At 45.9% G+C, this 26,937-nt stretch overlaps 1 protein-coding gene across 1 annotated transcript in view; it reads right to left on the bottom strand.

The window, feature by feature from the left end:
* Nucleotides 1-11,424: 11,424 nt before the first annotated feature.
* Nucleotides 11,425-26,937, bottom strand: part of wdr70 (WD repeat domain 70) — a 196,605-nt gene continuing 181,092 nt past the window's right edge. The window contains exons 15-18 of the mRNA XM_087975431.1: nucleotides 26,289-26,368; nucleotides 25,140-25,256; nucleotides 24,825-24,987; nucleotides 11,425-11,878 (exon numbers count right to left, since the gene is read on the bottom strand). Coding sequence (XP_087831557.1) covers nucleotides 11,791-11,878; nucleotides 24,825-24,987; nucleotides 25,140-25,256; nucleotides 26,289-26,368 — 448 coding nt within the window. The 3' untranslated portion in view covers nucleotides 11,425-11,790. The remainder of the gene's footprint in view (nucleotides 11,879-24,824; nucleotides 24,988-25,139; nucleotides 25,257-26,288; nucleotides 26,369-26,937) is intronic.

Genomic DNA, 26,937 nt, shown 5'->3' with positions numbered 1-26,937 from the left:
AAGAACACCTGCCTGTTTTGATCACCTACCAATCATTCAAGGGCCATTTGGGAACCTGCAGATTGATTTTGTCCATATGTCTCCCTCAGGAGGGTTTAAATACATGCTGGCCATAGTTGATATGTTCTCTAATGAATAGAGGCATTTCCCAGCAGAAGGAATGATGCCCGAACAGTAGTGAAATGTCTTATGAAAGATATAATCTTCCGATTTGGAATATCAAGACAAATGAATAGTGACAGGGATATCTACCTTTGTGGGAAAATAGTAACAGCACTGTGTGGAATATTGGGATTTGTACAGAAGGTTCATCTTCCCGATCAACCCCAGTCCTCGGGAATAGTAGAATGAACAATGGGATGCTAAAAAATACCCTCACAAAGACTTGCCAGGAAACTGGACTAAAGTGGCCTAAAGGCTTGCCTATTACCCTGCACACTCTCTGAAACCAGGTTAATAGAAACTCTAATGGGAAGACTGGTACCTGACCCCCTCTGTCTACATCGGATATAACCCTGATGGGGGTAGATGAGAAAACCCAACAATACACCCAAACTCTGAGCGAAGCAGCCTAGACAAACCATTCAAAGGTAATAGAGACCATGCCAAACCCCGTGGGTCAAACATACACCCTTTTTGACCTGGCCATTTAGTGTACATTGTCTTTTAACAAAGGCTCTCTCTCTCTCATAGATGGAAGGGACGGAAGAAGCGTTACTGACCACCTGAAGGAGGTAAAGGAGTGGGCGCATGTAAATAACTGTAAAATACATAACGCCACCAACTCAGCAACTACTACAGTGAATGATGAAAACCCTGTGGGTGCAATTCCTGGGCCGCCTCAGCCTGCCAATGACAGCAACTAGAGATGTATGGCCTTATGATGGGCATACCAAATATACCTGTCAATTCTATCATGATGACATAATACAATTTGTGTCACGTTCAAACGCTGTTTTTAGTTGGAATATGCAAGGTATGGGTCCGGGTTTGAGGAGGATAAACCATCTTGCCTCCACTGCAGTGAAAGGACAAAAAGGGTACCAGATACTCTGCAATGCTGGTTCTTGTGAGTTAAGCCTCCGCTGTCTGTCAGCTTTTCCAGGGTTGCCCTGTAGTGCTTTTCAGGGAGATCATGACCCGCAAGGAATCCGCTGCACTGGAAGATATGGAAACTAAAAGGGTTTTCTAGCAAGTGGGTGAAAGGAGGGGGCAGCTTGCAGGCATGTGTCAGACAGAGAGGCGATTTGAATTGCTCCCGATCCCATCCCGAAATCACTGGTAATTCTTGTGTGACACACCGGGTTTGTCAATACAGGGGTTGGGGAGGCAGAGTGCATTTTTCTGTGTGGTACCCTCTGTCAGAATCCCTTGCACTGGGTGCCTGGAGTCTCGGGTTCGGCTTTTAGAGAAACCTCTGGTGCCAGAGAGTGTGGCTTAGAAAAACAGTTTAGAACATAGAACAATCTAGCGCAGAACAGGCCCTTCGGCCCTCTGTTGCGCTGACCTGTGAGCTCATCTCAGCCCATCCCCTACCACACAGAAAAATGCACTCTGCCTCCCCAACCCCTGTATTGACAAACCCGGTGTGTCACACAAGAATTACCAGTGATTTCGGGATGGGATCGGGAGCAATTCAAATCGCCTCTCTGTCTGACCCATCATCATCCATGTGCTTATTCAAGAATTGTTTAACTCTCCCTAATGTCGCTAAGTTAACCACACTGGCCATAAAAAGCCTTCCTGACACATTGTATCGAGGTAGGTAGAGATGAGTTCAATGGAGCAGGAGCAGGTTGAGACAATGGGTTGGCCGGGGTGGTCAGGCTTGTGGATGTTGGGAAGGAGGTAGAATCAGGTGGTTCCTGAACTATGAGATTGGAAGTTGTGGGTGGGAGGTCTCCTGAGGTGCTGAGGTTATGTATGGTCTGGGAGATGATAGTTTGGTGATGTGGGGTGGGGTCATGGTCGAGGGGGAGGTAGGAGGAGGTGTCTTCAAGTTGGCGTCTGGGTTCAGCGGTGTAGTGGTCAGTGCGCCACACTCCCAGTGCACCCCCTTTATCTGCTGGCTCGATGGGGAGGTTGGGCCTGGAGCAGAGGAGGGCTGCGTGTTGAGGGTGAGAGGTTGGAGTGGGAGGCGGGTAGACAGTTTGAGGCGGTTAATGTCTCAGCGGCAGTTGGAAATGAAGAGATTGAGGGCAGGTAATAGGCCAGCGCGGGGTGTCCAGGTGGATGGAATGTGTTGGAGGCGAGTGAAGAGGCCCTCAGAAGGTGGGAGGGAGTCCTGATCGAAAAAGTAAGCTCAGAAGCGGAGGCGGTGGAAGAAGTGTTCAACATCACAGCGTGTATTAAATTAATTGATGCGTGGACGGAGGGGGATAAAGGTGAGGCCTTTGCTGAGAACTGATTGTTTGTCCTCGGTGAGGGAATGGTGAAAACTTGGCAGGGTGGGGAGCTGGGAATGGGGGGTGGGGGGTGGAGCCTGTAACTGGAGTGGGCATGGTGGTAGGGGGGTTGGGAGTGGAGTCATGAGCAGAGGTGATGTTCCCCTCAGGGTTCTGGAGGGCGGGGATGGTGACAGTGGGATCCATGAGGGGCGTGTCGGCAGTATGCAGGTGAGTGGCATTAGTGGGGGTGGAAGTGGTGGTGAACACAGGAGTGGGGGGGTGGAAGTCACTGAGCGTGTGACATCAGCAATGTATCACTACCAGATAGTGATAATCCAGATAGAACGCTCTCGATGGCACACCGAGACAAGTTGGTAAGGGTATTCACCGTCATGCCCCAAATTTCCTCAGCTGCCTGAGGAAGAAATGTTGTTGGGCCTTTGTAACCAGTGCGTCCACATGAAGAGTCCAAGAAAGCTTGTTGTGGATGACCACTCCCAGGAGCTTGACACTCTCCACTCCTTCCACCTCTGTGCTGTTAATGTGTAGGGGGGGGCATGAGTAACATCCCGCCGAATGTCAATAATGAGTTCCTTGGTTTTGCCGGCATTGAGAGCTAGGTTGTTCTCAGTGCACCATTTTTCCAGGTCTTCCACCTCCCATCTATAGTCTGTTTTGTCGCCATCTGAGATTCGACTGACTATGGTGGTGTCATCAGCGAAGTTGTAAATGGCATTAGTCTGGTATTTGGCGATGCAGTCATGGGTATACAGTGAGTACAGTAGGGGGCTGAGTATGCACATCTGGGGGGGGGCTCCTGTGTTGAGTGTTAGTGAGGATGAAATATTGTCCCCAATCTTCACTGATTGTGGCCAGTGGGTCAGGAAAATGAGGATCCATTTGCAGAGAATGGGGCTTAGCCCTTGATCACTAAGTTTAGTAATCAGTCTCGAGGGGATAATAGTGTTGAAGGCTGAACTGTAGTCAGTGAGAAGGATTCTTAGGTAGATGTTCTTAGTGTCAAGATGTTCTCGAGAGGAGGGAAGGGCAAGTGATACAGCATTTGACGTGGATCTGTTAGTCTGATAGGCAAATTGGAGTGGGTCAAGAGTAGTGGGGGAGGCTGGAGTTGTTTAATGCCATGACCAACCTTTCAAAGCACTTCATGACCACCGCAGTTAGGGCCACTGGGCGGTAGTCATTGAGATATGCTGCATGAGCCACCTTAGGCACAGGGATGATGTTGGCCCTCTTGAAAACAGGCAGGGAGAGTGGCCTGCTGCAGGGAGAGGTTGAAGATGTCCCAGAAGACAGTTAATCTGCGCATGCTCTGAGTGCATGGACTGGGACTCCATCTGTCCCATCGCTTTCCTTGACTGTTGGGATAGGTTCGTCAGGACTTGTCAGAATAGGTGTTACTTCTCCGCCGAAATTCTGCTCAAAACGAGCATAGAAGGCATTGAGACGATCTGGGAGGGATATGTCATCGTCTGCTATCTTGCACTGTCTCTTTTTAGAACCTGTGAAGTCATTCCGTCCTTGCCATAGTCTCCGGATGTCTGTCTGGGTCTCGTGTTTGGATCGGTATTGGTCCTTGGCTGTCTTAATGGCTCTGCGAAGATCATACTGGGATTCCTTGTATTTGAGTGGCTCTCCTGATCTGAAGGCCTCGTGCCTGTTTTTTTTAGCAGGTTCTATATGTCCTGGTTCATCCAGGGTTTCCTGTTGGGGAACACCCGGATTGACTTCCTCGGTACGCAGTGCTCCAAACACTTGCTGATAAAGGCTGTGAAGGTGGTGGCGTATTCGTCCAAGGTACTTGCAGCCTGTTTGAACACTGCCCAATCAGCCGATTCCAGACAGCACCGGAATTGATCCCCTGCCTCCTCCGACCAGCACTAGACCTGTATCCTTGAGGGGGTCTCCTGCTTGAGCTTTTGCCTGTAAGCCGGGAGAGAAACACGACATTGTGGTCAGAGTTCCCGAAATGAGGACCAGGGATGGAGCAGTAGGCATCTTTCACAGTGGTATAGCAGTGGTCTAAAATGTTCGGGCCCCTTGTGGGTCAGGTAATGTTCTGGTGGTACTTGGGCAACACCTTCCTTAGATTGGCTTGATTGAAGTCGCCAGTTACAATAAACAGGGCCTTGGGGTGTTCCATCTCCAGGGTGTTAGTGGTGGAGTATAGCACCTCCAGAGCTTCCTCAACCTTTGCTTGTGGCGGTATGTACACAGCAGTTAGTATAGCAGCGGGAAATTCCTGTGGTAGATAGAAGGGGCGGCATTTGATGGTGAGGAGTTCAAGGTTTGGGGAGCAATGGCTGCCCAGGGTTGCAATGTCCATGCACCACAAGTTGTTGATTAAAAAGCAACTCCATCCTTTGTCTTACCCGAGGATGCTGTATGGTTCATACGATGGATAGAAAGACCATCAGCTTGAAGTGCGCAGTGGGTAATGGATGGGTTTAGCCAGGTTTCTGTGAAGCAGAGTGCACAGCAGTCCCACAGTTCACGCTGGAAGCTGAGCTGTGATCTGAGTTCATCCACCTTGTTCTCCAGAGATTGTACATTTGCTCGGAGTAAGCTAGGAAGGGGGAGGGTCTTGAAATCGTGTAGTCTCAGTCTTACTGAGGTTCATACATAAGGTCCAGGCAGCTAAGAACAGAACGGGTCTTGGAGGAATATTGGGAGAGTAGAATCAATCTTAAACAAGGAATTAAGTGGACTAACAGGGGTCATGACAACTTTAGTGAGTAAAATTAAGGAGATTCCCAAGGTCTTTTATTCATACATAAGAAGCAAGAGGGTAACTAGAGAAAGGGTTGGTCCACTAAAGGATAAGGAAGGAAGGTTGAGTGCCGAACCTGAGCGAATGGTGAGATTCTGAATGATTACTTTGCATCAGTGTTCACTGAAGAGAGGAACATGATGAATGTTGAGATTAGAGGTAGAAGTTTGATTAGTCTGGATCACATTGACGCAAGTAGAGAAGATGTGTTGGATAGGCTAAAGGATATTAAGGTGGACAAGTCCCCAGGACCAGATGGGATCTATCCCAGGATGCTGAGGCAGGCGAGAGAGGAAATAGCTGGGGCCCTGACAGATATCTTTGTAGCATCCTTAAACACAGGTGAGGTGCCAGAGGACTGGAGGGTTGCTCATGTTGTCCCCCTGTACAAGAAGGGTGGTAGGGATATTCCAGGTAACTACAGACCAGTGAGCCTGGAGAAGGTACTGAGGGATACAATCTATTTATATTTGGAAAATAATGGGCTCATCAGTGATAGGCAACATGGTTTTATGTGGGGGAGATCGTGCCTTACCAACTTATTAGAGTTCTTTGAGGAAGTGGCCATGTTGATAGATGAAAGAAGGGCTGTTGACGTTATATACATGGACTCCGTAAGGTGTTTGATAAGGTTCCCCATTGTAAACCAATAGAGAAAGTGAAGTCACATGGTGTGCAGGGTATTCTAGCTAGGTGGATAAAGATCTGGATGAGCAACAGGAGGCAGAGAGTAGTAGTTGAAGGGAGTTTCTTGAAATGGAGAAAGGTGACCAGTGGTGTTCCACAGAGATCAGTGCTGGGGCCACTGTTGTTTGTAATATACATAAATGATCTGGAAGAGGGCACTGTTGGTATGATCAGTAAGTTTGCAGATGACATGAAGAGTGGTGGAGTAGCAGAAAGCGTAGGGGACTGTCAAAGATTATAGGAAGATATAGATAGACTGGAGAGTTGGGCGGATAAGTGGCAGACGGAGTTCAATCCAGGCAAATGTGAGGTGATGTGAAGTCTAATTCTAGAGCGAATTATACAGTAAACTGAAGAGCCTCGGGAAAAATTGATAAACAGCGAGATCTAGAAGTTCAAGTTCATTGTGTCCTGAATGTGGCTGCACAGGTGGATAGAGTGGTCAAGAAGGCATATGGTGTGCTTGCCTTCATCGGATAGGGTATTGAGTGTAAGAGCTGGCATGTCATGTTAAAATTGTACAAGACATTGGTTCGGCCACATTTAGAATACTGTGTACAGTTCTGGTCGCCACATTATCAAAAGGATGTGGACGCTTTGGAGAGGGTACAGAGAAGGTTTACGAGGATGTTGCCTGGTATGGAAGGTGCTAGCTATGAAGAGAGGTTGAGTAGGTTAGGTTTGTTTTCATTAGATGAAAGGAGATTGAGAGGGGAACCTGATTGAGGTTTACAAAATCATGAAGGGTATAGACAGGGTGGATAGAGACAAGCTTTTTCCCAGGAAGAAGGATTCAATAACGATAGGTCACGCATTCAAGGTGAGAGATGAAATGTTTAAGGGGGATACACGCAGAAAGTACACAGAGGGTGGGGGGGTGTCTGGAATGTGTTGGCAGCAGAGGTAGTAGAGGCAGGCACGGTAGACTCATTTAAGGTGGGTCTGGACAGATGCATGAGTAGGTGGGGAGCAGAGGGATGCAGATCCTTAGGAATTAACCGACAGGTTTAGACAGTACATTTAGATCGGCACAGACTTCGAGGGCCGAAGGGCCTGTTCTTGGGCTGTAAATTTTTTGTTCTTTGTCCTATCCTACACTGTTCCATTATTATCCAATGACCATTTAAATGCCCTAAATGTTGGTGAGTCTACTACTGTTGCAGGCAGGACGTCCCAGGACACAGAGTAAAGAAACTGTCCATATCTATCACGCTCAATTTAAAGCTATGTTCCCTTGTGCTAGCCATCACCACTGAGGAAAAAGGATCTCACTCACCACCTTATCTCGTCCTCTGATTATCTGATATGTCTTAATTAAGTTACCTCTTAACCTTCTTCTCTGTAATGAAACAGCCTCAAGTCCCTCAGCCTTTCCTCATAAGACCTTCCCTCCATATCAGGCAACATCCTAGTAAATATCATCTGCACTCTTTCCAGCGCTTTCACATCTTTCCTGCAATGCGGTTACCAGAACTGTATGCAATACTCCACATGTGGCCACACCAGAGTTTTGTACAGCTGCAGCATGATCTCATGGCTCCGAAACTCAATCCCTCTACCAATAAAAGTTAACACACTGTATACGTTCCTAACAACCCTATCAACCTGGGTGGCAACTTTCAAAGGTCTACGTACCTGGAAACCGAGATCCCTCTGCTCATCAACACTACCAAGAATCTCACCATTAGCCCAGTACTCTCCATTCCTGTTACTCCTTCCAAAGTGAATCATCTCACACTTTTCCACATTAAACTCCATTTGCCACCTCTCAGCCCAGCTCTGCAGCTTATCTATGTCCCTCTGTAACCCACAACATACTTCATCACTATCCACAACTCTACCGACCTTAGTGTCACCTGCAAATTTACTAACCCATCCCTCTATGCCTTCACCCACATTATTTATATAAATGACAAACAACAGTGGACCCAAAACAGATCCTTGTGGTAACCCACTAATAACTGAACTCCAGGATGAATATTTCCCATCAACCACCACCCTCTGTCTTCTTTCAGCTAACATATTTCTGATCCAAACCGATAAATCACTCTCAATCCCATGCCTCCATATTTTGTGCAATAGCCTACTGTGGTGAACCTTTCAAACGCCTTACTGAAATCCATATAAACCACATCAACCGCTTTACCCTCATCCACCCGTTTGGTCACCATCTCAAAGAACTCAATAAGGTTTGTGAGGCATGACCTACCCTTCACAAAACCGTGTTGACTATCCTTAATCAACTTATTAGAACATAGAACAATACAGCGCAGAACAGGCCCTTCGGCCCTCAATGTTGTGCCAACCTGTGAACTATTCTCAGCTAGTCCCTCTACACTATCCCATCATCATCCATGTGCTTACCTAAGGATTGTTTAAATCTCCCTAATGTGGCTGAGTTGACTACATTAGCAGGTAGGGCATTCCACGCCCTTACCTCTCTCTCCATAAAGAACCTGCCTCTGACATTTTTCTTAAATCTATCACCTCTCAATTTGTGGTTATGTCCCTTTGTACAAGGTGACATCATCCCTACCCTTATCTACGTGCTTGGTCACCTTCTCAAAAAACTCAATGAGGTTTGTGAGACATGACCTGCCCTTGGCAAAACCATGTTTCTAAATGATTATACATCTTATTCCTTATAATCTTTTCCAACACTTTACCCACAACCGAAGTAAGGCTCACAGGTCTATAATTTTCAGGGTTGTCTCTTGAACAGGGAAGCAACATTTGCTATCCTCCAATCTTCTGGCACTATTCCTGTAGACAATGATAACATAAAGATCAAAGCCAAAGGATTGGCAATCTCCTCCCTGGCTTCCCAGATATTCTAGGATAAATGCAATCCAGCCCACTTTCCAGAATTGCTAACACCTCCTCCTTGTGAACCTCAATCCCATCTAGTCTAGTAGCCTGTTTCTCAGTATTCTCCTCGACCAAATTGTTTTTTTCTTGTGTGAATACTGACGAAAAGTATTTATTTAGTGCTTCCCCTATCTACCCTAACTCCACACACAACTTCCCATTGCAGGAGCTGGTCCTGAATAAGCTCTACATTTCAATTGTGCCCATCCCCTGCAGTTTCCTTCCCCATCCTATGCATGCTAAATCTTGCCTAATCGCATGATGATTGCCTTTTCCCCAGCTAGAACACTTGCCCTGCTGTATCTTCCTATCCCTTTCCATCACTAATGTAAACATAACTGAATTGTGGTTACTATCACCAAAGTGTTCACCTACCTACAAATCTATCACCTGGCTGGGTTCATTACCCACTAACAAATCCAATGTGGCCTTGCCCCTTGTTGGCCTGTTTACATACTGTGTCAGGAAATCCTCTTGCACACACTGGACAAAAACTGACCCATCTAAAGTACTTGAACTATAGTCTTCCCAGTCAATATTTGGAAAGTTAAAGTCCCCCATAACAACTACCCTGTTACTCTCGCTTCTATCGAGGGTCACCTTTGCTATCTTTTCCTTTACATCCTGGGAATGATTCAGAGGCCGATAGAAAACTCCCAACAGGGTGACCTTGCCTTTCCTGTTTCTAATCTCAGCCCATACTTCCTTAGTAGATGAGTCCTCAAACGTCCTTTCTGTCACTGTAATGCTGTCCTTGACTAACACCTCCTTCTCTTTTACCATCTTCTACCATTTTAAACATCTACATCCCAGAACCTGCAACAACCATTCCTGTCCCTGCTGTATCCATGTCTTCGAAATGGCCACAACATCGAAATCCCAGGTACAAACCCATGCTGCAAGTTCACCCACCTTATTCTGGATGATCCTGGTGTTGAAGTAGACACACTTAAAACCACCTTCCTGCTTGCTAGTGCCTTCTTCTGCTCTTGAAATCTTAATTCTGACTTCACTACTCGCATCCCCCTGTCTACTCGAACTATAATTTTGGTTCCCATCCCCCTGCTGCATTAGTTTAAACCCACCTGAAGAGCATTAGCAAATGTCCCCCCCAAAGGATATTGGTCCCCTGGTTCAGGGGTTGCCAGGATTGGACTGTATTGACTATAAGGACAGATTAGACAAACTTGGATTGTTTCTGCTACAGTATCAGAGACTGAGGGGTGACCTGAAAGAAATATATAAAATGATGGTAGAGTGAGAGGGGAAAGTTTAAAAGAGATGTGCAAGGCAAATATTTTATGCAAAGGATGGTAGGTGCCTAGAACCTGCTGCCAGGGGTGGAGGTAGAAGCAGATAGGACAGCAACATTTAAGAGGCATTTGGGCAGATATGTGAATAGGCAAAGAATAGTGGGATATGAACTGTGTGCAGACAGATGGAATTGATATGAAATGGCAACATGGCTGATATGGACATGGTGGGCCGAAGGGCCTGTTCCTGTGCTGTACTGTTTAGATTAGATTACTTACAGTGTGGAAACAGGCCCTTCGGCCCAACAAGTCCACACCGACCCTCTGAAGAGCAACCCACCCATACTCCCACATTTACCCCTACTCCCACATTTACCCCTTCACCTAACACTATGGGCAATTTAGCATGGCCAATTCACCTGATCTGCACATCTTTGGACTGTGGGAGGAAACCGGAGCACCCAGAAGAAACCCATGCAGACACGGGGAGAACGTGCAAACTCCACATAGACAGTTGCCCGAGGCGGGAATTGAACCTGGGTCTCTGGCGCTGTGAGGCAGGAGTGCTAACCACTGTGCCGCCCAAAAAAGTCCACACCAACCCTCCAAAGAGGAACCTACCCAGACCCATTCCCCGATATTCACCCCTGACTAATGCACCTAACACTACGGGCAATTTAGCATGGCCATTTCTGTTCTAATAGGAAGGAAATGATTGTACAAGAGAGGATGCAGGAGAGATTTACTAGGGTGCTGTCAGGGCTGGAGGGTCTAAGCAGTGAGGAAAGTTTGCATAGGCTCGAGTAGTTTTCCTTTGAACAGCAAAGGTTGAGAAAGAAACTGATAGAAGTGTTTAAGGTTAGTAAGGGAATAGACAGAGTGGACAGGAAGGCACATTTTTTTATTTGTAGAGAGATCTCTAACCAGGAGCAATAGATTGAAGGCAGGAGGGTAGAGGCTAACAGGAGAGTTGAGGAGAAGTTTTAAACTGACTGTGATGAGAGTTGAAACTCAGTGCTTAAAAGAAAGGGTAGTTGAGTTAGAGTTCTTATCATATTGAACCAGTAATTAGTTATTCACTTGCACTGCTATAGCCTTCAGGGCTGTGTACCATGAGCTGGAAAACACATCAGATTTTTGTGGAATGATTGGAGACGCAACAGGCTGAATGCCCTTTCTCTGCACTGAAAATGGGTAAAAATAATTTGATCTTTGAATATTGGCTCTTTGCCATGCTCCGAAAGTGGCATTTTTCACTCAATCAAGGCATATATCATCCTCAAGGCCAGGACAAGTTGTAATTGAACCACTCACACAGAATCGAGTGTGTGATGCTGGAAAAGTACAGCTGGTCAGGCAGCATCCGAGGAGCAGGAGAATCAACATTTCGGGCATAAGCCCTTCATCAGGAATGAGAACCACAAAAAGAACAGTATTTAGTTTAAGCTCAGAGGCTGGATCTTTCAGCATCAGATTTTATTAACATAAAATAAGAACATCAGAAAATATTAATCTTTAACAACAGGACACGTGACACAGTTGCAAAGAGAAAAGGACAGTATATTAATCTCCTCTGTTCCCCTCACCTATTGATCCTGCCCATGTCAACTCATTCATCTAACCCTCTAAAACCCACTCCTTCACCAGATATAATCCATACACCTCAGTATCCTGTACTCACTCATTCATTATCCATCTCCCTCAACTGATGACCCCAACAATCCCTGTGCTCTGCCAACCATAGAAAGAAGTAACAGAGATGTGAAACTAGCCAAGCTGCTGCCAATCTCATTGGTCCATACTGTGCTCACAGTTTGCGTTTCTTCCACTCAGGCTCATCATCCTCCAACTCTTCCTCGGTCTCTGGGGCTGCAAACACAGCATGTGGCTGGGTCCTGAAATCCAAAATGAGAAAATGAGGGTGAGGACAACACAGAGGCCAGAGGATGAGTGAAGGTGCAGACGGAGAGGTTAACAAGAGTGAAGGGAGCACAAGGCACATGTGAAATCTGGAACACCATCTGAAAACGTGCTCTAAGTGGAATGCAGGACCATGAGGAGCCATCGAGCCTGTTTTGCTCTCCAATATAATCAAGGCTGTTTTTTTTTAAACATGAACTCCACATTCCTATAACTCTCTATTCCCTAACTGACCATTTAAAGTCCTCAATGGAGAATCCAAAGCCTACTAGGGCAGAGAATTCCAAATGCCCCAAACATCGCTCATCATCCAGTGGTAGATGATATTCCAAAAATCCTTGGATTCTAAAGCAGTACCGGAGGACTGGAAAACTAAATATGTTAATACCCTTATCCAAAAAGGGAAAGAGGCAAAAAGGAGGGAACTACAGGTCGATTGTTCAATGGGGAGGAAACAGCGAATGGGGATGAGGAGCTCTTTTGCAGGTCGATAATCAGTGACAGTGGGGTTCTAAACCTTTGGAATTCTCTACCACAGAAAGCAGTCAGAGCCAGTTCATTACATATGTTCAGGAGGGAGCAAGATGTGGCCCTTGTAGCTAAAGAGATCTAGGGGAGAAACTAGGAATGTGATACTTTTTTTCTCCATTTGTGGGACTTGGGTGTTACTGGCTGGCCAGCTGTCTTCTTGAATCGCTGCAGTCTGAGGTTGCATGATCAGACATGATCTTATTGAATGGTGGGGCAGGCTCAAAGGGCTGAATGGCCTAATCCTGTGGCAGAAGAGGGTACTGCAGATGCTGGAAATCAGAGTCGAGATGAGTGTGGTGCGGGAAAAGCACAGCAGGTCAGGTAGCATCCGAGAAGCAGGAAAATCGACGTTTTGGGCAAAAGCCCTTCATCATTCCTAAGTATGGTAGTCTTCACTGTGCACAGTGATACTGAGATCACATCTGGAGTACCTGAGCAGTTTGGGTTCCCTTATTTAAGGAAAGATATAATTTCATTGGGGACAATTCAGAGAAGGTTCACTAGGATGATTCTCAGCATGGAGGGACTTTCTTATGAGCAAAGATTATACAGGTTGGGACGTCACTCATTGAAATTTAGAAGAATGAGGGGTGACATACTGAAACATGCAGGATTCTTAAGGGACCTGACAGGGCAAACACTGAAAGGATGTTCCCTGCATGGGCAAGGGTTGGACCAGAGGGGGCCTAGTCTCAGAATTAAGGGGCACCAATCTAAGACTGAGCATGATGAGGAATTTCTTCTCTCAGAATCTTGAGCGTCACTGGAATTCCCTGCCACAGAGAGCTGTGGGGCAGAGTCCTTGTGTATATTTAAGGCTAAGATAGATAGATTCCTCATCAATAGGGGAATCAAGAGTTACAGTTGAAGGGTAGCACATGAGAACAGCTGGATCAGCAATGATCAAACTGAATAGCACAGCAGGCTCCAGGGGCCAAATGGCTTACTCCTGTTCCCATTTCCCTACTCCTGTCCCTACTTCTTATGGTCAAGGGTAGAGGAAAATATGCCAAAGAATGTGGGCAGCAAGGTGCAGTCCAGCTTTCCCCAACTTCTCATCTGGGCAGTGACTGATGCTGCTCAATTATAACTGAGGAAACTATGCAGGTTCTCATGCAAAGACGAAACAAAGTCCAGGTAGACTGCTGATTTTATGCAGTAGTTTCAGAGTCACTTTCTGCTGACAAGATCAAAAGCCTTCATGAGAACTAAGGTACCAAGAAAGGATGATGTGTGCAGTTTACTGCTCATTTTGTAACTGGAAGGCTAGTTCCAGTGGAGTTAGACCATGAGACCAAACACATAGGAGCGGAAGTAAGGCCATTCGGCCCATCGAGTCCACTCCGCCATTCAATCATGGCTGATGGGCATTTCAACTCCACTTACCCGCATTCTCCCCATAGCCCTTAATTCCTTGTGACATCAAGAATTTATCAATTTCTGCCTTGAAGACATTTAGCGTCCCAGCCTCCACTGCACTCTGTGGCAATGAATTCCACATGCCCACCACTCTCTGGCTGAAGAAATGTCTCCGCATTTCTGTTCTGAATTTACCCCCTCTAATTCTAAGGCTGTGCCCACGGGTCCTAGTCTCCTCGCCTAACGGAAACAATTTCCTAGCGTCCACCCTTTCCAAGCCATGTATTATCTTGTAAGTTTCTATTAGATCTCCCCTTAATCTTCTAAACTCCAATGAGTACAATCCCAGGATTCTCAGCCGTTCCTCATATTTTAGACCTACCATTCCAGGGATCATCTGTGTGAATCTTCGCTGGACACGCTCCAGTGCTAGTATGTCCTTCCTGAGGTCTGGGGACCAAAACTGGACACAGTACTCCAAATGGGGCCTAACCAGAGCTTTATAAAGTCTCAGTAGCACAACGGTGCTTTTATATTCCAACCCTCTTGAGATAATTGACAACATTGCATTCGTTTTCTTAATCACGGACTCAACCTGCATGTTTACTTTTGGAGAATCCTCAACTAGCACTCCCAGATCCCTCTGAACTTTGGCTTTACGAACTTTCTCACCGTTTAGAAAGTAGTCCATGCTTGTATTCTTTTTTCCAAAGTGCAAGACCTCGCATTTGCTCACATTGAATTCCATCAGCCATTTCCTGGACCACTCTTCCAAACTGTCTAGATCCTTCTACAGCCTCCCCATTTCCTCAGTACTACCTGCCTGTCCACCTAACTTTGCATCATTGGCAAACTTCACTAGAATGCCCCCAGTCCCTTCATCCAGACCATTAATATATAATGTGAACAGCTGCGGCCCCAACACTGAACCCTGCAGGACACCGCTTGTCACCGGCTGCCATTCCGAAAAAGAACCTTTTATCCCAACTCTCTGTCTTCTGTCAGACAGCCAATCCTCAATCCATACCAGTAGCTCACCTCGAACACCATGGGCCCTCACCTTGCTCAGCAGCCTCCCGTGTGGCACCTTATCAAAGGCCTTTTGAAAGTCTAGGTAGACCACATCCACTGGGTTTCCCCAGTCTAACCTACTTGTCACCTCTTCAAAGAACTCCAACAGGTTTGTCAGGCACGACCTCCCCTTACTAAATCCATGTTGACTTGTTCTAATCCGACCCTGCTCTTCCAAGAATTTAGAAACCTCGTCCTTCATGATGGATTCTAGAATTTTACCGACAACCGAGGTTAGGGTAATTGGCCTATAATTTTCCATCTTTTGCCTTGATCCTTTCTTGAACAAGGGGGTTACAACAGCGATCTTCCAATCATCCGGGACTTCCCCCGACTCCAGTGACTTTTGAAAGATCTCAACCAACGCCTCCGCTATTTCCTCAGCTACCTCCTCGGAACTCTAGGATGTAGCCCATCAGGGCCAGTAGATTTATCAATTTTAAGACCTTTTAGGTTGTCTAGCACTTTCTCTTTTGTAATGGCAACCATACTCAACTCAGCCCCCTGACTCCCTTTAATTGTTGGGATATTACTCATGTCTTCCACTGTGAAGACTGATGCAAAGTACTTATTAAGTTCTCCTGCTATTTCCTTATCTCCCATCACTAGGCTTCCAGCATCAGTTTGAAGTGGCCCAATGCCTACTCTTGCCTGTCGTTTGTTTCTTATGTATTGAAAGAAACTTTTACTATCATTTCTAATATTACTGGCTAGTCTACCTTCATATTTGATCCTCTCCTTCCTTATTTCTCTCTTTGTTATCCTCTGTTTGTTTTTGTAGCCTTCCCAATCTTCTGATTTCCCAGTGCTCTTGGCCACTTTATAGGATCTCTCTTTTTCTTTGATAGATTTCCTGACTTCCTTTGTCAGCCACAATATTCAGCATTAGGTCCTTTGCTCTTTCTAGTATAAATAACAATTTGGACTTAAATGCAAGAGCTATGATCAAGAAGTTTGATGTGTGACAGTGAAGAGGGGAGTGGATATGGCAGGAAGATTTCAATGAACTGGTCAGTGGCTGGGGCAGTGGCAAACAGAATTTAATCTGGAGAAGAGTGAAATGAGACATTTGGGAGATTAATTGTTGGGGATTTCTTTGCCTTAGTTAATGAGAGAGTACTGAGAGGTGTATAGGAAGTAAGGGTGAATGTCCACAGATCCCTGAAGGTAGCATGACAGGTTGGTAGGGTGATTTAAAATCCTTTACAAAAACTGAAAGAACTGTGGATGCTAGAAATCAGAAACAAAAACAGAAAAGGCTGGAAAAGCTCAGCAGGTCGGCAGCATCTGTGAAGAGAAATCAGAGTCAACGTTTAGGGTCCAGTGACCCTTCCTCAGAGTAAAATCCTTTATTAGCTAAGGTGTAGAATGTAAGAGCTGAGAAATTATGTTGGAACATTTTCCCCTCATTGGAGAGTCCAGGGCAAGACTGCTTAGTCTCAGCAGAAAAGGACAGTAATTTAAGGCTGAGATAAAAAGGAATTTCTTTGCTCAGTGTTTATTTAAGGCTAAGATAGATTCTTGACATCTTGGGAATCAAGGGTTAAGAGGAAAAGGCAGGAGTGTGGAGATTAGGAATGTTGAATCATCCATGACCCTCTTAAATAGCAAAGCAGGCTTGAGAGATTGAACCACCTCGTCCCTTTCCTATTTGTTATGGTCACCTCAATATAGAAGGGATGGAGGAGGTCAGCTGGGCCTCTTGAGACTGCTCTTCCATTAAATGAGATCATGATTTATCTGATTACTCCATGCTCCAACCTACCTCAAAATAATGGAACATCAGGTGTATATTCAGATACCCTTTTAATACGGTTCTGCCTCTACTATCCTTTCAGGTTTCTGAAGAGCCATACCATCCTGAAAACATTAACTCTTTCTCAATACATAGTTGCTGCCAAACTAGCTGACTTTCTCCATTTTTGTGTTTGCTTCAGAGTTCCAGTATCTACAGTATTTTACTTTTAAAGTAGTTCAGGATTTTGACACAGCGACATAAAGAAATGGCAATATCTTTCCAAGCCAGGATGGTGAGCGGCTTGGAGGGGAACTTGTAGGTGGTGGTGTTCCCATGTATTTGTTGCCCTTATCGTTGTAGATGAAAGCGGTTGTAGGCTTGGAAGGTGCTAACAAAGGAACCTTGGTAAATTTCTGCAGTGCAACCTGTAGGTAGTACACACTGCTGCTTCTAAACATCAGTGGTGGAGGGAATAAATATTTGGTGGATGTGGAATTATTCAAGAGGGCTGTTGTTATCTCTGATGGTGTCAAATTTCTTAAGTGTTATTTAAACTGCATTCATTAAGGCAGTTGGGGGATATTCCATCACATTTCTGCCTTGTAGATGGAGGACAGGCAGGATCAAAAATGTAGTTATCTCTGGATTACTCCCAGTGCTATGCACAAGTAAGTACAGAAATAGACAATAGGTGCAGGAGTAGGCCATTCGGCCCTTCAAGCCAAATGAAAACCATTCATTTTGATCATGGCTGATCATCCACAATCAGTATCCTGCTCCTGCCTTATCCCTATAACCCTTGATTCCACTATCCTTAAGAGCTCTATCCAACTCTTTCTTGAAAGTATCCAGAGACTTGGCCTCCACTGCCTTCTGAGGCAGAGCATTCCACACACCCACCACTCTCTGGGTGAAGAAGTTTCTCCTCAACTCTGTCCTAAATGGCCTACCCCTTATTTTTAAACTGTGTCCTCTGGTTCGGCACTCACCCATCAGCGGAAACATGCTTCCTGCCTCCAGAGTGTCCAATCCTTTAATAATCTTATACGTCTCAATCAGATCTCCTCTCATCCTTCTAAACTCAAGTGTATACAAGCCCAGTCGCTCCAATCTTTCCACATATGATAGGTCCTGCCATTCCGGAAATTGACCTCGTGAACCTACGCTGCACTCCCTCAATAGCCAGAACGTCCTTCCTCAAATTTGGAGACCAAAACTGCACGCAGTACTCCAGGTATTAAGAGGATAAACTCTTGGTTGGAAAGATGGTGCAGAAGAAGGGCTTTAGATTCCTGGGAGACTGGGCTTGGCTCTGGTCCTGAGGAAGATGTGCAAGCTAGACAGGTTGCAGCTAAACAGAGTTGGAACTGAGATCTTTGTAAGGTATTTTGCTACTTCAATTGAGAGGGCATTAAACTAACTTGGAAGGGATGTGGGAGCTAAAAGAGAATATTAGAGGAAATTAGCAGGACACGCCAAATACTTAGGGATACAGCTGGCATTTGCAGAGAAAAACAGTAAGAAAATAGGTAAAGTCAGAGAAGGGGAGAAAGAAATTAAGTCCAAAACAGGGTTAACAAGCATGTACATACATGCACTGAATACAGTAAGGAAGGCTGGGATATTACTGAAGCAGCTTACAGTGTGGGATTATGATGCTGCAGCAGTGACAGAGATCTAGCTCAAAGAACAAAGAACATTCCAGCACAGGAACAGGCCCTTAGGCCCTCCAAACCTACGCCGATCCAGATCCTCTAGCTAAACCTGTCACCCATTTTCTAAGGATCCATATCCCTCTGCTCCCTGTCCATTCATGTATCTGTCTGGATACATCTTAAATGAAGCGATATCGTTCCAGTCTCTATCACCTCCGCTGGCAACACCTTCCATGCCCCCACCACCCTCTGCGTAAAGAACCTTCCACACATATCTCCCTTAAACATTTCCTCTCTCACTTTGAACTTTTGGCCCCTAGTAATTGAGTTCCCCTACTCTGGGAAAAAGCTTCTTGCTATCCACTTTGTCTATACCTCTCATGATTTTGTAGACCTCAATCAGGTCCCCCTTCAACCTCAGTCTTTCTAATGAAAATAATCCTAATCTATTCAACCTCTCTTCATAGCTGGTGCCCTTCATACCAGGCACCATCCTGGTGAACCTCCTCTGCACCCTCGCCAAAGCATCTACATCCTTTTGGTAATGTGGCGACCAGAACAGTACGCAGTATTCCAAATACAGCCAAACCAAAGTCCTATACGACTGTAACATGACCTGCTGACTCTTGTACTCAATACCCCGTCCAATTAAGGGAAGCAGGCTCAATGCCTTTTTGACCACTTTACTGACCTGCATTGCCACCTTTAGGGAACAATGGACCTGAACACCCAGATCTCCTGCCCCACCAAACTCATCTCTGCATACCTTGACACGGTCCTGTCCCCCTTAGTCCAAGAACTCCCCACCTACGTTCGGGACACCACCCACGCCCTCCACCTCCTCCATGATTTTCACTTCCCCGGTCCCCAACGCCTTATCTTCACCATGGACATCCAATCCCTGTACACCTCCATCCCCCATCATGAAGGGCTCAAAGCCCTCCGCCTCTTCCTTTCCCGCTGTACCAACCAGTACCCTTCCACTGACACCCACCTTCGACTGACTGAACTGGTCCTCACCCTGAAGAACTTCTCTTTCCAATCCTCCCACTTCCTCCAAACCAAAGGAGTAGCCATGGGCACCCGCATGGGCCCCAGCTATGCCTGCCTCTTCGTAGGATATGTGGAACAGTCCATCTTCCGTAGCTACACTAGCACCACCCCCCACCTTTTCCTCCGCTACATCGATGACTGTATCGGCGCTGCCTCGTGCTCCCACGAGGAGGTTGAACAGTTCATCCACTTTACCAACACCTTTCACCCCAACCTCAAATTTACCTGGACCGTCTCAGACTCCTCCCTCCCCTTCCTAGACCTTTCCATTTCTATCACGGGTGAACGAATCAACATGGACATTTACTCCAAACCGACCGACTCCCACAGCTATCTCGACTACACCTCCTCCCACCCTGCCCCCCTGCAAAAACGCCATCCCATACTCACAATTCCTTCCGCAAATGCTCCCAGGAGGACCAATTCCAATACCCGTACAACCCAGATGGCCTCCTTCTTCAAAGACCGCAATTTCCCCCCAGACGTGATCGACGATGCTCTCCACCGCATCTCCTCCACTTCCCGCTCCTCCGCCCTTGAGCCCCGCCCCTCCAATCGCCACCAGGACAGAACCCCACTGGTCCTCACCTACCACCCCACCAACCTCCATATACAGTGTATCATCCGTCGTCATTTCAGCCTTCTCCAAATGGACCCCACGACCAGGGATATATTTCCCTCCCCTCCCCTATCAGCGTTCCGAAAAGACCACTCCCTCCGTCACTCCCTCGTCAGGTCCACACCCCCCACCAACCCAACCTCCACTCCCGGCACCTTCCCCCGCAACCGCAAGAAATGCAAAACTTGCGCCCACACCTCCCCCCTCACTTCCCTCCAAGGCCCCAAGGGATACTTCCATATCCGCCACAAATTCACTGCACCTCCACACACATCATTTACTGCATCCGCTGCACCCAATGTGGCCTCCTCTATATCGGGGAGACAGGCCGCCTACTTGCGGAACGTTTCAGAGAACACGTCCGGGACACCCGGACCAACCAACCGAACCACCCCGTGGCTCAACACTTCAACTCCCCCTCCCACTTCACCAAGGACATGCAGGTCCTTGGACTCCTCCATCGCCAGACCATAGCAACACGACGGCTGGAGGAAGAGCGCCTCATCTTCCGCCTAGGAACCCTCCAAACACAAGGGATGAACTCAGATTTCTCCAGTTTCCTCATTTCTCCTCCCCCCACTTTGTCTCAGTCCCAACCCTCGAACTCAGCACCGCCTTCCTAACCTGCAATCTTCTTCCTGACCTCTCCGCCCCCACCCCCACTCCGGCCTATCACCCTCACCTTGACCTCCTTCCACCTATCGCATTTCCAACGCCCCTCCCCCAAGTCCCTCCTCCCTACCTTTTCTCTTAGCCTGCTGGGCACACTTTCCTCATTCCTGAAGAAGGGCTCATGCCTGAAACGTCGATTCTCCTGCTCCTTGGATGCTGCCTGACCTGCTGCGCTTTTCCAGCAACACATTTTCAGCTCTGATCTCCAGCATCTGCAGTCCTCATTTTCTCCTCGAAGATCTCTCTGTAAGTCAATTTTCCTCAGGACTTTTCAATTTACTGTATAATCTGTTCTGGAATTGCATCTTCCAAAATGCATCCCCTCGCATTTGCCCGGATTGAACTCCATCTGCTATTTCTCTGCCCATCTCTCCAGTCTATCTATATTCTGCTGTATGCTCTGACAGTCCCTTTCACTATCTGCTACTCCACCAATCTTAGTGTCATCTGCAAACTTGCTAATCAGGCAACCGATACCTTCCTCCAAATCATTTACATATATCACAAACAACAGTGGTTCCAGACGGATTCCAGTGGAACACCACTGGTCACAGGCAAAGAAAGGCAAAACTGGGTGCTAAATATTCCTGGATAAAAGTTGATCATGAAAGTCAGAAAAGAAAGGAAAGGAGAAATAGCAGTGTCACTTAAGGAACAATTGTAATTCTGGAGAAGGAGGATGTCTCAGAGTTCAAAGACAGTGGCAATTTGGCTCAGGTACTGAATAAAAAGTGTACAATTACATTTCTAGGTGCAGTCTACAGACCACAAAAGATGTAGAGGAACAAATTTGCAGGGAAATTACAGGGAGTTGTCAGCATTATACAGTCGGCATAATGGGAACTTCAATTACATATGAGCTGAGATATTTGAAGGATAGGCGCAATGAGAGGCAGGTGTTCCTGGATTGTGTTCAGTGAGTTTCCTACAGCAGTATATGCCCAGCCTAACAAGGAAAAATGCATTGTTAGACCTGGCTTTTGGAAATAACACGAGCCAAATGGATCAAATGTTATTGGGGGACCATTTGACAGACAACAATCTTCAATGGAGCAAGGACAGGATTGGAAATCAATGACTGAACAACACCTCAAGGAGCAGGTGTTGCAGGTACAGTGAAAAGATATATTCTTTCTCATGCAAAAGCTAGGAAAAAAACTGCAGAGTTCCCTAGCTGGCTAAGGAGGTAGAAATTCATATTAGCAAGCCACTTCGTTGTATCAATTTCTATGAAGTCTTGATAAAAAACTGAAGCCAAACTGATCACCTGGCGTTAACCCAGACATCAGAAATGACAATGACCAAAACAGTCCTATTGATACTGCAAAGTCTTGCTTAGTAACATCTGGGGGCTAGCGCCAACTTGGGGAGAGCTGTCTCACAGACTAGTCAAGCAATAGCCTGGCACAGTCACACTCACAGAATCATACCTTATAGACAATGTCCCCCCAGACACCACAATCACCATCCTGGATATATCCTGTCCCATCGGCACATTAGACCAATCACAGTCAGGAGAGAGTTGCGCTGGGAGCCCGCAGCATTGACTCCAGAATCAATGAACTCTCATGGCATCAGATCAAGTATGGGCAAGGAAACCTGCTGATTACCATGTACCACTCTCCTCAGCTAATGAATCAGTATTGCACCATGTTGAACAATACTTGGAGGAAGCACTGAGGATGGCAAGGGCACAGTGTTTTTTGGGTGGGGAATTTCAATATCCATCATCAAGAGTGGCTTGGCAACAACACTACTGATTGAGCTGATTAGGTCCTACAGGACATTGCAATTACAGTGGGACTGCAGCAGGTGGTGAGAGAATCAATAAGAATGAAAAGCATATTTGACCTCAGTCTCACCAATCTGCCATTTGGCATAGGTACACCTGTCCATGACAATATCGGTCCGAGTGACCACTGCACAGTCCTGGGGCGATGAAGACCTGCCTTCACATTAAGAATACCCTCTATTGTGTTGCGTGACATTGTCAGTGTGTTGAAGGGGACAGACTTCGCAGAGATCCAGCAACTGAAAACTGGCCATCCATATGGGTCATCAGAAGCGTACTCCAAAAAACAATCCATAACCTCATGGCCTGGCATATCCTGCCACTCCACCATTAACATCAAGCCAAGGCTCAAATCTGATTTAACTAAGAGTGCAGGAGGGCATATCGAAAAATGAGTCAACCTGGTGAAGTTACCAAACAGAATCACTTGCATTTCCAAACAGCATAAGCAGCAAGTGACAGAGCTATGGATCAGTCCTAAGCTGCGCAGTCCTGCCACACTTGGTCCTGAATGATCCTCACAATTAAACATCACTAGAGGAGCTGGCTCCACAATGATTCCCAGCCTCTATGATAGAGGAGCCCCGTGTAAAAGATAAGATTGAAGCATTTGAATAATCTTCAGCCAGAAGTGCTGAGTGGATGATACATCTCAGCCTCTTCTAGCAGTCCCCGACAACACAGGGAATAGTTTTCAGTCAAATTGATTCACTCCATGTGATATCAAGAATAGTTGGAGGCACTGGACACTGCAAAGCCTTTGGGTCCTAACATTCTGGCAATAGTACTGGAGACCAGCGCTCCAGAACGTGCTGCTCCCCTAACCAAGCTGTTCCAGTATAGCAACAAAACTGGTATTTACCAGACAATGTGGACAAAAAGGACAAAGCCAATCACTGCCCCATCAGTCTACTCTTGATCATCAATTCAGAGATGGGAGGTGCCACCAGCAGTACTTTCAGGCAGCATCTGCTCAGCGACGCGCAGTTTGGGTTTCTCCAGTGCCACTCAGCCCCGACCTCATTACAGCCTTGGTTCAAACGTCGATGAAAGAGTTAAATTCGAGAGATGAGTGAAAGTGTTAGCCGTTGACATCAAAGCCATATTCGACCGAGCCTGAGCAAAACTTGAATCAATGGGTATAGTGAGGCAAACTCTCTGCTGGTTGGAGTCATACCTACTATATAGGAGTTCAGTCATCACAGCTCCAGGACATCTCTGCAGGAGTTCCTCAATATAGTGTCCTAAGCGCGACCACCTTCAGCTGCTTCATCAATGACTTTACCTCCATTGTAAAGTCAGAAGTGTGGATGTTTGCTAATGATTGCACAACATTCAGGACCATTTACAACTCCTCAGATACTGAAGCTGTCCATGTTAAAATGCAACATCCAGTCTTGGGCTGACAACTGGCAAGTGACATTCGTACCACACAAATACCAGGCAAAGACCATCTCCAATAAGAGAAAATCTCATCACTGCGCCCTGACTTTCAACAGAGCTTCCTTCACTGAATCCACCACAATCAACCGGACCTGTTACATAAACAAGTGGCTATAGGAGCATCCAGAGACTAGGAATACTGCAGCAATTCCATTTCTGTCCACCATCTACAAGGCACAAGTCAGGAAGGTGATGGAATACTCCCCACTTACATGAATTGGTATAGTTCCAACAACACTCCAGAAGCTTGACACCAACCAGGACAAAGCAGCCACTTGATTGGCACCATATCTACCCTCTCTACCACTGACGCTCAGTATGTACTACCTAATAGATGCACTGCAGAAATTCACCAAAGATCCTCAGACAGCACCTTTCCACGGCCCATTTCCATCTAGAAGGACAAGGACAGTAGATCTGAAACAAAAACAGAAATTGCTGGAGAAACTCAGAGGGTTTGGCAGCATAGAACATAGAAAACTACAGCACAGAACAGGCCCTTTGGCCCACGATGTTGTGCCGAGATTTAATCCTAATGTAAAATACAGTAACTTCACCTACGCATCCCTCAACTCACTACTATCCATGTGCAAATGGAGTCAAAAGTTTGGGTCCAGTGATTCTTCATCAAACACATGAAGAGTCGTCTGACTTGAAATATTGTCTCTGTTTTCACCCCACAGATGCTGTCAGACTTGCTGAGTGTCTCCAGCAATTTCTGTTTTTCTTGTACACAATGCTATATCTTGTTTTTCACAGCTGAATACAATTGAAGATTGTATTCAGAAGACTGTGTACAGAAGACTGAGACTTCTGTTTTGTTTCATGATTCTGTGGAGGAAGCAATGAGCACAGAAGGTAAAGAAGCCTTTGAGATGAAATCCCTGGCTGATGGGCTGTAGAAAAATGCAAGAGAGATTTATTGGCCCTGCCACTTCATAATCTGTGAGGTCACAAACTCTTAATGATAGACACTGATCAGACTCACTTCACATAGGCCGGAGCCACCCAGTATGGATTTTGTTCGGCTTCTTTTGCGTGACGTAAGATAGCTTCCCGTGGGTTGCTGTCATCCGTTTTATCCAGAGCAATGTTTTTCACAATAAATGATGATAACGTTCCACCATGAGTACCAACACGTCCACCACGCCCTGCAACAGAAACTCTGACATAAATATCCCAAAGTGATGCTCAAATTACACCTCACGCAGTAACTCAGAGCACAAGCCAACATATAGTTTTCAGATCCAGCAGCGCCCAACAGCTCACAATAGTGATGATGAAACTATAACGCCGACAGTACCTGGTCCGGATACTGGAGGTTCTGGTTTGTGGGATTTCACAGGATCAAGGCGATCTTTCTCCAACTGTTTCCTGGTGCTCTTCTGCCTGGGTTCCCGGAACATGGGCAGAGCATGCGCTGCAAGCATGTAAAACAAACGGATAAATAAACAATTATTATATTGTTTATAACAGCCTTAAAGTTCTAAGTCATCTGAGTATATCAGAGTCTTACAGTGAGGGATGTGGGGTATATCAGTGTGTTAAAGTGAGGAATGTGATGCATGTCCATGTCACTCTTAAAATGAGAGTGTGGGTGCTATCCAAGTGTTACAGTGAGAGGTGTTGGGTGTTGAGTGCTCCAGTGAAGGATACAGGTGATATTTGAGTACAAGAGTAGGAATGTCTTGCTTCAGTCTTGATGAGGCCACAACTTGAAAACTGTATGCAATTTTGGTCTCCTAGTCTGAGGAAGAACATTCTTACTATTGAGGGCATCCAACAAAGGTTCACCAGACTAATTCCTGGATTGGCAGGACTGATACATGAAGAAAGACTGGATTGACTGGGCTTGTATTCACTGGAATTTAGAAGTATGTTGGGGGACAGGGAATCTCATAGAAACATGTAAAATCATGATGGGATTAAATGTGGGAAGAATGTTCCCAATGTTGGGACGTCCAGAACTAGGGGTCACATTTAAGAATAAGGGTGAGCCAATCAGGATCGAAATGAGGAAGACTGCTTCACTCAGAGTTGTGATCCTGTGGAATTCTGTCCAACTGAAAGCTGTTGGGGCCAGTTCGTTAGAACTGGACGTGGCCCTTGCAGCTAAAGGGATCAAGGAGTATAGAGGGAATGTGGTAGTTGGGTTACTGAAACAGCCACGATCATATCGAACGTTGGTACAGTCTCAAAGGGCCAAATGGCCTGCTCTTGTATCCAATTTATATGCTTCTATGTCTGTTACTATATCAGAATGTTACAGTGAGGGGTGTGGGAAATATCAGTGTTACAGTGAAGGTTGAGTTATATTAGGATGCTTTTTGGGCAAAAATGTATGACCAAATCAATTGCCATCAACAAGGGTTTATGACAGGGATTCGGTCTGCGTGTGTAATTTCTGGAGTCTGGGAGAATGGCTGATTACCTGGAAGGGCTCTGTACTTACGTGTGATGACGTATTCCTGCGTAACAGTCTGACTCTGCTTTGCTTTTCGCTTTGTTTTCACGACACAGAGTTTAGCCCCTCTAGAAAACACAAAGCTCTGGTGAGTGAACTCAATGTTATTTGAGGTTTGTAGTCTGTTTAATTCAACTGGGCTTCTGTACTTGAGCTGGGGTCTAGAGTGCACCCCAGAGTGAAATCTGACTTGAAATACTGTTAAATTTTAATCTTTACAATTTTGTTCCTGTGATGATCAGTCACTAATTCTCAAGAGGCTGCCAACACACTTAATGAAAAAACAATGTTTATTACACAGAAAAAGGAAAAAATCTCCAATAGAGTGGTCAACAGGATTTAAACTAGAAAGTAGGGGGTCGGGGGAGGAAAACAGTAGGTTAGCATGCAGGGGAGGACTCAACTGTATGGAAAAATATGAAAAAATCTGAAAGGATAAGAGAACTCAGAACAGATTATTAAAATCTCCAGAACATAAAAAAGGGCAGTGTGTTTGGAAAAGGATAGGAATCTAACTTCAAACACATCGCATAAAGGGATGACAATGAGAAGAGGGATGGTTAATACAGGCTGAAAATGTTGTATCTGAATGCATGCAGAATACAAAATAAGATTGAAATTGGCAGGTATGATATGG

The sequence above is a fragment of the Chiloscyllium plagiosum genome, unplaced genomic scaffold, assembly GCF_037043375.1.
Source record: "Chiloscyllium plagiosum isolate Xiang-an unplaced genomic scaffold, Cpla_swu_hap1 HiC_scaffold_2, whole genome shotgun sequence".
Classification (NCBI taxonomy): Eukaryota; Metazoa; Chordata; class Chondrichthyes; order Orectolobiformes; family Hemiscylliidae; genus Chiloscyllium; species Chiloscyllium plagiosum.
The sequence above is the reverse complement of the archived record's forward strand: the minus strand, read 5'-3'. Positions and strand labels throughout refer to the sequence as shown.